Source organism: Synchiropus splendidus, chromosome 1 (assembly GCF_027744825.2).
Source record: "Synchiropus splendidus isolate RoL2022-P1 chromosome 1, RoL_Sspl_1.0, whole genome shotgun sequence".
NCBI classification, from domain to species: Eukaryota; Metazoa; Chordata; class Actinopteri; order Syngnathiformes; family Callionymidae; genus Synchiropus; species Synchiropus splendidus.
In genome coordinates this window covers 66,370,111-66,382,269 of record NC_071334.1, presented here as the reverse complement: position 1 = coordinate 66,382,269, position 12,159 = coordinate 66,370,111, and the positions used below count along the sequence as shown (strand labels likewise).

Genomic DNA, 12,159 nt, shown 5'->3' with positions numbered 1-12,159 from the left:
GCAGAGTATAAGGTTTAGGTAACTAATTTTTCCAGATGACTCATTGTCACATAAAGTATTGCAGATAAACAATAATACTGCCAAGACCAGGTTTAACACCTGATGTAACTATAAAATATCATTATTATGCAAGTACACCCATTGTAAAAAATAATAATAACAATAACATAAAACCTTTATGTCTTATCAATATTTTTGTTTGCTATCCCCCAAGAACGTATCTTGCATTGCTCCCCACAAGTCTAACTCGCCTGCCACGAGCCTGAACTGTTTGCGCATTCTAGCAAAGACACAGAGGGAACCGACTCCAAGACTGGATCACTACGAGACCGGTGCATAGAGTAACAGGTAGCCGTCTTAAACAGACGGGCAGCTCTTTGAAAACCAGGGAATCCAACAAGCATGCATGCTCAAATCGAGCCCAGCGAAATTATCAATTCACGTTTATCATATTCGATGAATTGCCCCGTAACAGATGCTAATCGGGTTTCCCAATTTAATCTCATGGAGAGAGCAAACATGGACATGTCTTGTGCTTCTCCACATCATTGAGTTTGAAAAGTCGGGGGCTGAGTGATTTGACCGCGAATCAATATCATGATAAATTGGCTTGTTTACCTCCATAACGATAAATGCATGTGTGCATGTTTACTCTTTATACATGCACAAAGCTGTTTATATGTTCAATAACTAGGTGCTAGAACACCTGACAGTAAACTTCTGGAGTCAAATTGCAATGTGCATGAACAACTTCTTGCCGCAAAAGTTTGAGATACATTGTTTCAGTGCAAGCATCATAAAGAGAGAGAGGCTGCACAAGAAAACCGACTAGGATCTGGCTTAAACCAATATCCAAACAATTTCAACAACAACCCTCGAGTATATTGATGGTGTTACAACCTCAGAGGAAGGATACTGAGCAGCTCCGTCTAAGTTAGCATGGCACAGCTTACCGCATCATCTACCTTGGTCCTTGGTAAACATTGCCTAAAGTTATGATTTGAGTTGTGTCTGAAAATAAACATTTTATTTTCAATTGGTTGCTTCGTTGAGTATGTTCCTGAACATATTTGTGGTGCCTTTAAAAGACATTAACAGAAGCCATTTGTCTGGGTGGCTGCAGCTGTCGATCATGCACAAGCATGAAACAAGGTTTTCAGTTGGCCGATATTTTAGATCTGCTGTGATGGGAGAGTGCAAAGGTGACGTTGATGTTGGGGTGAATGACATTGTAAATTTTGTGACAGCTATATCTTGAATGTTTCCTCTTACTGGATGGGTGGCGTCACGTGACTACACGCACTACACACAAGGTCTTATAGGGAATGCACATTGCCTGACTGCACACACAGTCAGAACAGATTAAAAAGTTTATTATTTTCATTTTTATGAAAGAAAAAAAAAAAATGAATTTACCGACATGCACAAAATGAGGTTGGTTATAGCAGTAAATATCGGTAACGGTACAATGTCGCCCAGCCCTACACCATAGTTCATGAGAAGAATCGTGTCGAAACACTTGCAATATTATCAAGATGACAGATTTTTCAAACCTTTTGCAGCACTAACTGCAATAAATATTGGGAACAATGACTGTGTCACACAGAGAGCTCAGAATTAGAACATCTGTTTTTGATTTGAAACACAGCGTCACAAAAAAATCAGCAAAGTCTAATTCAAGTTAACACATTTGCAGACAAAATTAACAGTGTCAGGAAATTTTCACTAATTTCAAAGCTTATGAAGTGAAAGCCACAGAGATGAAACACACTGTTGAGAAAGTGTGAGCAATCACACCAAACAGCTCATTTGCAATCTTCCTAGTTGTTAAATTTGGCTGCAAACACACTGCGATATCAGTGAGTTTCAGTCCAAACCCATCAGCAAGAGATTTGTTTTTTTTTCCCCATCGAAGATTGCAGCGAACCGGAGTCCTTCAGAGTGATAGGGAATCCCCTTTGGCAACAAAAGCCAGACCTACCACTCTCCCACAGATTATCTTCTGCACCGACTACTCGTCTATAGCCATCAGGAAAACCATCCTACGGTGAAACGTTCGCATGAATGATTAGGACATGTCCCCGTTCTCACCAACACCTTCTTTTTGGACGACAGAAAAATATTCATACTTTTTAAACATGACAGCCACAGGCTTTAAAAAGATCACAGTTTCTGCATTAACTGCAGCAGGTGTGATGGGAATAGATTGATGTGCACTAGATTAGAAACAGTGACATTTGTCTGTTTCAATAACACGTAACAATCAAGTGTTGTTTTACAGTAAGTATATGGAGGGATATCTCTGCCATCGAGATTTGAATACAAAAAAACAAATTAAATTTGAAAAAAAAAACAATCATTTCGAAAAATGATGTTTTGATGCCCTGTTATTAAGGTTTGAATATGAAAAAAAAAGTTTTACATAGCATTTAAAAAAAATTTCAATACAGGATGAAAATAATAATAAGCTTGAGTGAGTTTTTTTTTTGTTTCAAATTGTATTTACAAATTCAAAAGTTTTTTCAGATTCGAAACTTTTTTTCCGATTACGAATCTTTTTTTTTTTACGAGTTTAGAACTGATGGCACAGAAATGTCCTTGGAGGCGTGTCCTTGCTCTGTGGGTGAAGCCGAATCAAGACTGACAGCACTCAGGACTGCGGTTTAAGGTGTGACGTTTAGAGGCAACATAGATATTCTGATGCTGTAAAAACACATGAATATGTGGATTAGTCATGTAGGAGAAAAGGTGCAGCTACAACACACTGCTCTACAAGCTATTTAAGGTGCAACTTGCCATCAAATACAATATAAAAGAAGTAAATAATGCAAAAAACATTTTAAAAATACTATGTAAAACTTTTTTTTTTTTTTTCGTATTCAAACCTTAATAACAGGGCATCAAAACACAATTTTTCTGAATGTTTTATTTTCTTTCTAATTCAATTTGTTTTTTGTATTCAACCCATGATGGCAGATATATCCCTCCATATTAGTACTGAAGTATTCGTTTTGCTAGATTGAGTCACACGTCAGTCCAGAACAGACTTCAAGACATGTTGTGATCAATTTTAAGGCGAAGGTAGACACACACTTATAGGAAGCTTTCGTCAAGACAATGCCTGAAGTGCAACTTGGTTTGTGCAGCTCCCAGTAAAGTATGGCTCCCTCCTTACCGTCAGTGTATTCAAAGTCACTATGACTGAAACGCACAATCACTTGAGAAACTTTAGATACCACGTGACACATTGTAATATACAGAGTGAAAGGCGCGCCATTCCATGGCAACATGCAACCTGACACATGACGCACTGCCCAGAGCGTAATGGCAGGCCACAACGCTGTTTCAATTGAAAGTCCTATGTGTCCGCATGCAACGCTGGAGACTGTCTTCTGCATCATAATGTAGGAAGCAAATGACAGTCGCTATGTGACGCCTTGGGAGTGAGAATCCATACACATGTTTTCATGACAGCAGGCAATGGTTTGCATCTCCTGAAGATTATCTTCAATATTTTTCTTAAATAGTACCAGCACTCTTAAGCAAACAAGCACACTGTTTAATTCAGTTGTCCATGTGTCCTATTGCCAAAACCACTTCAGTTTTGGGGCGTAGTCAGCAAAGACAAGTGAGAGAGCATGGTCTGTCCAGCCACATTTTGATGGACCAACTGTTTTCAAACCGTTTTTTTAACCTGAAGCAATTCCGTCAGTAAGTATAGAAAATAGGTTTACTGGTGACAAAGTTCGTACACTAGCATTCTTGAAAGAACACCTGAAATCACTCACTTCAAGCAAACTCTGGTGATGAGTGTGTACCTTGAACCTGGAGCGCTTTCACTTCTCTTGATGAAAAGAAGCAGCTGTTGTAGAACCCACTTGTTTCCTGCCCCTCTGGACAGACAATTGACCTTTTACAACCTGAAGCCCTTGACTGCACCACACTCTCGACACGGTTTCAGTCTTCTTCTGTCTTTCACTATATTGCTGCTTCAACCTCGATCAGCTGTGCATGAGCTGATCTTGGTCCATTATCTGATCAGATATAACAGTTAATAGACTAACCACCTTCAAATCGCAAGTCACTCCAGCTCATCTAACTAGGTATTGACTCATATTTCAAAAGGTGATCATGAGCTTGAAAGTCGAAAAAGAAGCGTTATCAGTGGACCAGGCATTAACTGTTTCCCAAGAGGTGTTTTGGGGGGTTCAATTATAGAGACATAAAAAACATTCTCCACTCAGCACACTGATCGAGTCGGAACTGAAATCATGCCGTGTTGGAACCAGTCAGCCAAACTCCACGAAAAGTCACCCAAAACACCAACAAAGGACCAGTCTAATAGATCTGTTATGTAACATGCCCTCAGTTTTAGTACTGAACATTCTGTAAGATCTCACTCCTGTGGCAACACGCTTTATTTTGGATATACAGATGCTACAGCCCCCAACACTGTCGCTCTCACTCTCATCTTTTTGATGACAAATTCATTGTCAATCCATGTGATCGATGGTGATCCGTATCGGTGATCGGTGGTGATCTGCACGGCAGCAAAAATCCTGAACGGAAAATCCCTAAATCAAAAGTACCTCTTGCACAAAAAGACGAAAACGGAGGCAGTGTTGCAGGAGAAGGTGGCCGGTGCGGCTGCTACATATATAGCGACAGGAGGACGGAGAATGTATTATTATTCTATTCTTCTCCGTGTCTCATTCGAGGTATGTGTTGGGTAGCTACAGCAACAATGCCCCCACGGTCTCCGGTGGTACTGCTCCGTTTGGACCGTATCCATAAGCTTTGTGAAAGCAGAGCACAGACAAAGTCTCCGTCCTTCATCCAGATCTATATCATCCATAGCGTTGACCGCATATGGGCTCTTGGACACCCCACCAGTTTAGAGTGGAGAGGATTTTCGGTGGTATGGGCACCAAGCCACCAGGTGGACAATGACCTCACTTGATGCTTGACATCATGAATGATGAGGAATCATGATCAAAAAAGAGGAAGCATTGTAGTCATAGGACTGACTAGTAATAAATAAATAAATAAGCTGCTGGTCAATTGTTTGCTTCAAACACCCAAAATGCTCAACTGCCACCCAATGTTTCAAATGAATAAAGTGCAGACTAAAGACTACAGTTTCTCTCAAATAAAGACGCAGAAAAATAAGTACCATTTTCTGTGAAGGGTATCAGTTTAGTAGCTACTATGTTGTACCAATGTGCTGTTATTATAATATATTCTGCACCTAAACTTGTCGATATAGGATATAAAAGAAACACGTCTTGATAGCCAAATATGATGGGGCCGAGGCCCATGACATCCTGCATTTTCACCCAAGAGATCACTTGAGGACAGCAGACTGCGCAAAAACACAGATTCTGGGTTGTCAGGTTTGCTGATACGAACGTTGAGCAGTCCATCTTGTCAGCAAGGCTTTTGAATGAGGGGCATAATCCACTTACAGCACTGAACTTGCTCTGTGGGTGCTGTCCTCAGAAGTTCATGTGCTCGATGACCTATATGATTACCTCAAAAAAAGTCACTATTCATCTGTGAAATTTTGAGCGAAAGATCCACCAAGTATTTGCAAGGTGAGTACACAGTCATTTGTATCTATTTGGCAAAAAGTGCACGGCGACTGTCTTGGGGACAAACACTTGCCACATGGACACCTTATATTTAAATTAAACAAAATAATAAAAAATCAGATGAAACGGGACGGTTGACATCTTAATCTCATATTGCCATTAAATAATCAATGACCATTTTCGTAGCTGTCAGCCATGTCAGACAGCAAATTGAAATTTGAGAACGTGTTCATTTTTTTAACAGGCGTTTCAGTGAATAACTTATGAGAGTAAACAGAGGGACGACAAGGTTAAGGATGCAAAGAGGATTATGGCGATGCTAACCACACACAGTGTGCAAGGTGAGTTCCAAGTGCCTCATCGCTGGAGCACTTCCACCCCGATGTTTCAGCTCAACGGCACAGATTCCACATAAATTTCATCACTCTGAGGTCAAATTCTGAAAAGAGGTTGATCATGACTAATTCATTATAAAACCTCAAATCAAATATTGTGAAAATTGAAACCAAGACGTGATTAAAACAAACAGGTCTAGCACCCTCAGTTTTATAATGCTCACACACAAAACACTTAAATGTAGCGTTTCAAATGCTCACATTGTGACTGTCTCAGTCAACTAAGAGACCACCATCAAGAATATTTGAATACTTGTAAGCTGCACAGCATCATCAAGAATACTCAGAAATGAAAGGAGGAAACAGAGTAGTGGAGCTGACTGGACTTGGTTTCAGCCGTTTTTTTTGTTTTTTTTTAAAGGAAGTCGACCAAAGACTCTGACAGTGTGTAGCTACGTAAGTCAACAATTGACCTCTGCCTCACAGCACAATGAGCCTTGAATCACAATGCAGAGGAGCCATCAATTGATCACTCTGAGTACATGGCACAATGGCATCATCCAGTGGATCACCTAAGGTCAACAGACCATGCTTCATTCATGGGACCAAGCACATTGAACGTGGTATTTTAAGGTGCCAAGCTCATGGTGAGTCACATTCATGCTGAAATAGAACTACACAAAAGGGTTCAATTGCAACCAGACAGTTGCTATCGAAAGCTTCATGGGAAGAGAGTCTGCAAAATATAAAAAACAATATGAAGTACATCGATCACAAGGTCTTCTGTCTCAGAGTAAACCTAAGATTTAGCTTGCGGTCATGCATCAATTATGGATCACCGCCTGGTTACAGACGAAGCCTCCATGGAAGGTCTGTAGATGGCCTTTCCTTGGGGCAGCAAATCAGCCTAGTATAAACTAAAAAATAAACTGTGTGACTGGAGTATTTCTGTGTTCAGGTTGGAGGAACAAGACTCGTTGAAAATGATATTGTACGTATAGTTACACCTGCAACTAAAAGTTAAGGACCTGAAGTGTCGCTTCTGATTCTTGGGATAGTAGTTTTTCCACTTGAAAGATATTCATGAAAATCATGACTGGTGGTTGCACCAATGGTGCACTGATGTTCATGGTCATGGCATGGAGGTACAGTGGTACCTCGGTTTTCGAACGTCCCCCTTTGTTATTCTGTATAACGCAGCCTCTGTATGCAGACGTCCCGTTAGCTACATTTACTGACTTTTTTTTCATATTGAGGTGTAAAACCTTTCCTGTCTCCGCACTGGACCGTGGTAGAGTGTCACAGGGGAGGTGCTGGAGCGCTCACTCCAGGGTTTGATGTCCTGTTGTGGGCTGGAGCTGGGACAGGGATGAGGCCAGTCTGGGACAGAGCGTGACTTGGTTTATGACTTTGTCACAGCCAAACTGCACAGAAGCGCACATTCAGAGCTGGACACGCACCGGGCACCTCTTCACTTCTGGAGAGACGTCACTCACTCGGCAACCCCTCCCACATGCAGCGGCCACACACATAGAGGAACAGCCACCTGCAGCACACACTCTACATTCACTGCTACAAAAGACTATTTTAACGCTTGGAACGCATTATTTCATTTTCCTTTCATTGTAATGGGAAAAATCGATTCAGATTTCGAACAAATCTCTTCTCGAACGGCTGCCTGGAACGGATTGTGGTCGAGAACCGAGGTCCCACTGTACTTAGCGTCACTCGAACTTCAAGACAATTGGAGGCTTGATCCATTTATGATTTGTGCAGTAAATTGACCTTGCCTGTGTATGCATTCATAGTTTTCTGGAACTGTTTGGGAAGGTAGACATTACGAGCTTGAAAGGAAAGGAGGTTACTATAGCAACACTGAAAGTGGCAACTAATCGTTTAGTTACCTCAGAAGATGGCTATGCTTCTATAACAGCTACGCTTGACAGCCTGACATGGATTATTATTATAAACTTCATATAGAAGTATACAATCACTTCTGCCTCTAAGATCACTAATACATGAAAGTTTTTGGTAAGTGACACTCAAAAGGTTAATTATTCTCCTGTTATTGACGACGTCCAACCCAAGGGTCATGGCCCACATTGGCCATATGTGCCGGCCGCATAATTCCGTATTGTCTGTTCGTGATGGGCTGTTGTGGTTTTAATTGAAACAGTTGTTCAAAGCCTCATAGAGAAGAGAGGGTCATCAAGTGGGCTCTTAACATCGGCAGCAGAAGAAGCCATAATAAGGGTACAAGATTAAGTACCTAAGTAATAATGACAAATACTGCTATTTTGAAAGGAGGATGGCAGATCTGACGCCTCCTTCTGTCTGCAGTCGCAGCACACCTACAGAAGTCCGTAGAGAAGCCGTAAAGCTGGACACCATTTCATTGTGCTACAGTTTGATCCGTCAGATGGTGGATTCATTACAGCAAAAGTGCTAAGGGGCTAAGTTTACCGGCTATATCTGGATACAATACACAACACCGGCACCTGGCCTTGATGATGAATTGCCACGTGAAGTGCCCCTTCACTATTTACCTCACTGCATTAAAGAGAATACTGATGTTGGTCAGGCCGGTGGCCTACATTGCTTATGGTTGTTTTCTTACTATCTATGGCTAGCATACTAGTCAACTCTACCGCTGCTGTTGAAAAACTACAAAAATAAAATTACGAAAATATAATCCCAAGTCTCCTGAAGCTTTGAGAACAAACAGAATTGTTTTATACTTACAGGATTCGCTTCCTTTTTTTGTCATTATTTCATTATTTTTGGTGTGTGGAATATCTTCCTGGTTATTGATATGATGGTTGCAATTTTAGTACCACGACAAAACTTGGATTTTTGCTAACACTCTGACAGAGCAAACAGCTAGCAGCAGCACGTAGTTGCGCCAAACAATTGTAAACCATGCCGATAATGTAATGCCAAAAGAGATTTTAATCAAATCGGTGTTGCACATTGAACAGAGTCACTCTCAGGAGCTACTAAATACAAATGCTGTTTGCTTGAAGTCGACATTTCCTCTTGTTTTTGAGATTGAAGATTGAAACCTTAGCTACAACTAGAAACACACACCTACACCGATAAAGAATGTTTTTCAAAATTCCTGACGGTGAGCTGGATGACTCCAAAAATTGAATCATTTGTGACATGTCCTATTTCTCATATTTCCTGAAAATGTCATCCCAACTCCTCCATTAAAACACCGACAGACACACGGCGCCATCGAAAGCATAACCTCCTTGACGTGGGGTAATCAGTGTCAAGCTCACACAGAGCGAAAGGTGGGTTCTTAAGAACATTTGACAAGCCGAAACCAGGGCAACAACAACTCACATTTAGAACACATGAAAGAACTGTGAGAGTTCACAAATGTGGTTTACACCATGAACAAAAATATTTATATAGGTCAAAGGTCAGTGGCATCTGCTCGAACTTGCCAAGAGCTTGAAAATAAATACCTCCAATATCTGGACGCAGCGTCTTGTCGTATTCCTTGAGCAGGTTGTTGAGGATCAGAGTGGCGTCCTCCTGGTGAGACCTGGGCACCAGCATCTGATTGACACCGGTGTCATGGAAATCTTCGTCGTCGCCATATTCCAGCTGATTTGGGCTGAAGGAGGAGGGGAGACAGGTGTGATGAAGGGGGTGTCATTCATCCTAAACACGGTCGATGAGAAAACTTTCGGCTGGGAAGGGGGTGGTTTAATATGAGGTGTAACGCGTGAGCCATGAAATGTGTCGCAACTAGATCAACTTTTAAATGCAGAAAAGCGTGGACTCACCGAGCACCGTGGACGAGCAGAAGAAACAGGAGAATGACCCCAAACTTGATTGTCATTTTATAAGCGCGGATCACCGGGAGGAGGAATCTTTTCTGGGGAGGGTGGCTGGAGACCCCAGTGCTGCCGCCGCCGCCGCCGCTGCTGCTGCTGCTGCTGCTGCCGACGCTGCGTACAAGTCCGTACAGTAGGTGGGTGACCATCAATTCCAGCTCTGAACTTCCTCATCCGCCCACACACACTTTCCTCTGCGTGTCACCCGCGGTGCAGGAGGTGGGTGGGTTGGAGGAAAGGTGGGGTGGGAGGGGAGGGGGCTTCCCTCTGGGGCACACCGACGATCAATGAGGGTGATCAGCGAGCGCGCGGAGTCAGATCGGCGGGAGCCAGCACCAGCAGCGCCCTCCTCTATCTGTTGCCTGAGCGGGCTGAGATGAGGATGATGATGAAGATGATGATGATGATGATGATGATGTCTGCTGCTGGTGAACCTGGCAGAGGAGAACCGTGCGCGCGCGACTGTATGAGTCAACCGCACTCTGGTTTGCGCTTACACTTACAACATATCCACATGACGTCATAACTTACAAAAAAAAAACAAGTTAAATATCCATTGTCCTTAGTTTTATTCTGGAACACATTTGATCATTGAATAATGTAAACGTGACATTCCTCAGCGACTCACAGGTTGAGATCATAGTGTGGTCGACATAAAATGTGAAGTAAACAAAAGGGATAATTCAATGTTAATTACATGAACATTTTGCTTATGAAAAAAAGTGAAATGGCTTTGACAATTATCCACTCCTAAAATGATTAAACGTGATAGTAAACCCGTTTTAATCGGCCGCTTCTTCAAAACAATGATAAACCAAATATATGAATCACATTCGAATTTATTGTTGCTCAGTACAATTTCTATCCATGCCACACCTAAAGCTGTATGACGAATGTTTAAAAATAAAACAAATCTAGCATTTCTAGTTACTATCAATAACACAAACACTGTTATTGGGCTCGGGGGAGAGTGTAATAGCAATATTAGTATAATAATAATAATAATAATAGAAGTAGTATAATAGGAGAGTTTAAATATATATATATATATATATATATATATATATATATATATATATATATATATATATATATATATATATATATATATATATATTTTATAATAAGTCATATGTTAACTTCTGTAACATTCGCAATTTTTTTTTACTTACTTATTTGTTTATTTTATCCTTTTTTTTTTTATTTAACTAAATAAAAACTTGAATGATTGAGACGCCCGCCCAAGAAAAGGCGGATTGTTGTGAATTGGCATGTTCGTCGGCGCTATCCTAATTCTCCACAGCCCATCCAGATCGCGCCCCTCCCTTCTTCATTCTGCAAATGATTTGCGAAGCTGCATCGGAGATAAACGACTGACAACAGTTGCCAGTGAAGATGCATCACTGCCACCCAGTGGATAGATCTGTAATCCGCTATAACTATAAATGTTCTCTGCAGCGATGCAACGAGTTGACTGTTGACCCCTCGAGTGATTCATATTAACTGATAATCCATCAAGAGACACGTCGTGCTTTTTAACCTGTCGATTATGAACCGAGGCAACTGTCATTAATGAAATTCATACACGTCAACTTTTAAACCAATAAATAAAACTCTTGCATTCAGCAATTGAGAATGATGACAACACATATATATCTAAAAATTGGAATGGTGAACAGGCAAAAACTAGTAAATCACAAATGTCCTTTGTTTATTTATTTATTTATTTTTTATTATTATTTTTTTCCCCCAACATCAAGAGTGGTGAACAAGCTACAGGGTGGAGTAGGTGTAGAGAGGACTGTCATGGGTGTGTTATAGATGTTAAGTATAAGGTTTCAAAAACACTGTCCTTAATTTCAGAGGCCACTAAATGGTACTGCATGTCATATTGTATTTGGCTTTGATGCACTATTTCAATGAAATCTCACATCATTTTAAAACCAATAGCGGCATCTGCTTAGCTTTGAAAATCAGGAAATTGTTTTGTGAAACCTCAGAACAATTGCCAGTAGGGGGAAAGGGAAGATTTGCAGGACAGTTGTGAGGCCTGCCATGATCCATGGTTGGGAGACAGTTGATCTGACACAGGAGGCTAAATGTTTGGAGACTGTCACGGAGGCCAGACTCAGGTGGCTTGGACTAATGGAGAGGAAAGACGGGGAACATGCTCTACAAATAGTCTTGTAGACAACAGGGAAAAAAAGGAGGTGAGGATGACAGCTAATTCATGGTGGTAGCACTGGGACCTGAGAAGGAAGATGATATGTGCGACTAGGGAGGATGATCAAGATTCTTCTTCACTAGCCACAGATGATGGATAGCTGAGGTGCTACACCACTGCCACAAACCGATCAGGTTGCAGGAAATGAGCTCCCTTTTGGA

General features: G+C 41.2%; 1 protein-coding gene across 2 annotated transcripts in view; it reads right to left on the bottom strand.

The window, feature by feature from the left end:
* LOC128748178 (gamma-aminobutyric acid receptor subunit gamma-3-like) overlaps positions 1-10,130 on the bottom strand; it is a 103,160-nt gene extending 93,030 nt beyond the window's left edge. For both annotated transcript variants that reach the window (XM_053846662.1, XM_053846672.1), the window contains exons 1-2: positions 9,724-10,130; positions 9,400-9,551 (exon numbers count right to left, since the gene is read on the bottom strand). In XM_053846662.1, the coding sequence (XP_053702637.1) occupies positions 9,400-9,551; positions 9,724-9,923 (352 nt within the window). In that variant the 5' untranslated portion in view covers positions 9,924-10,130. The remainder of the gene's footprint in view (positions 1-9,399; positions 9,552-9,723) is intronic.
* Positions 10,131-12,159: the final 2,029 nt, after the last annotated feature.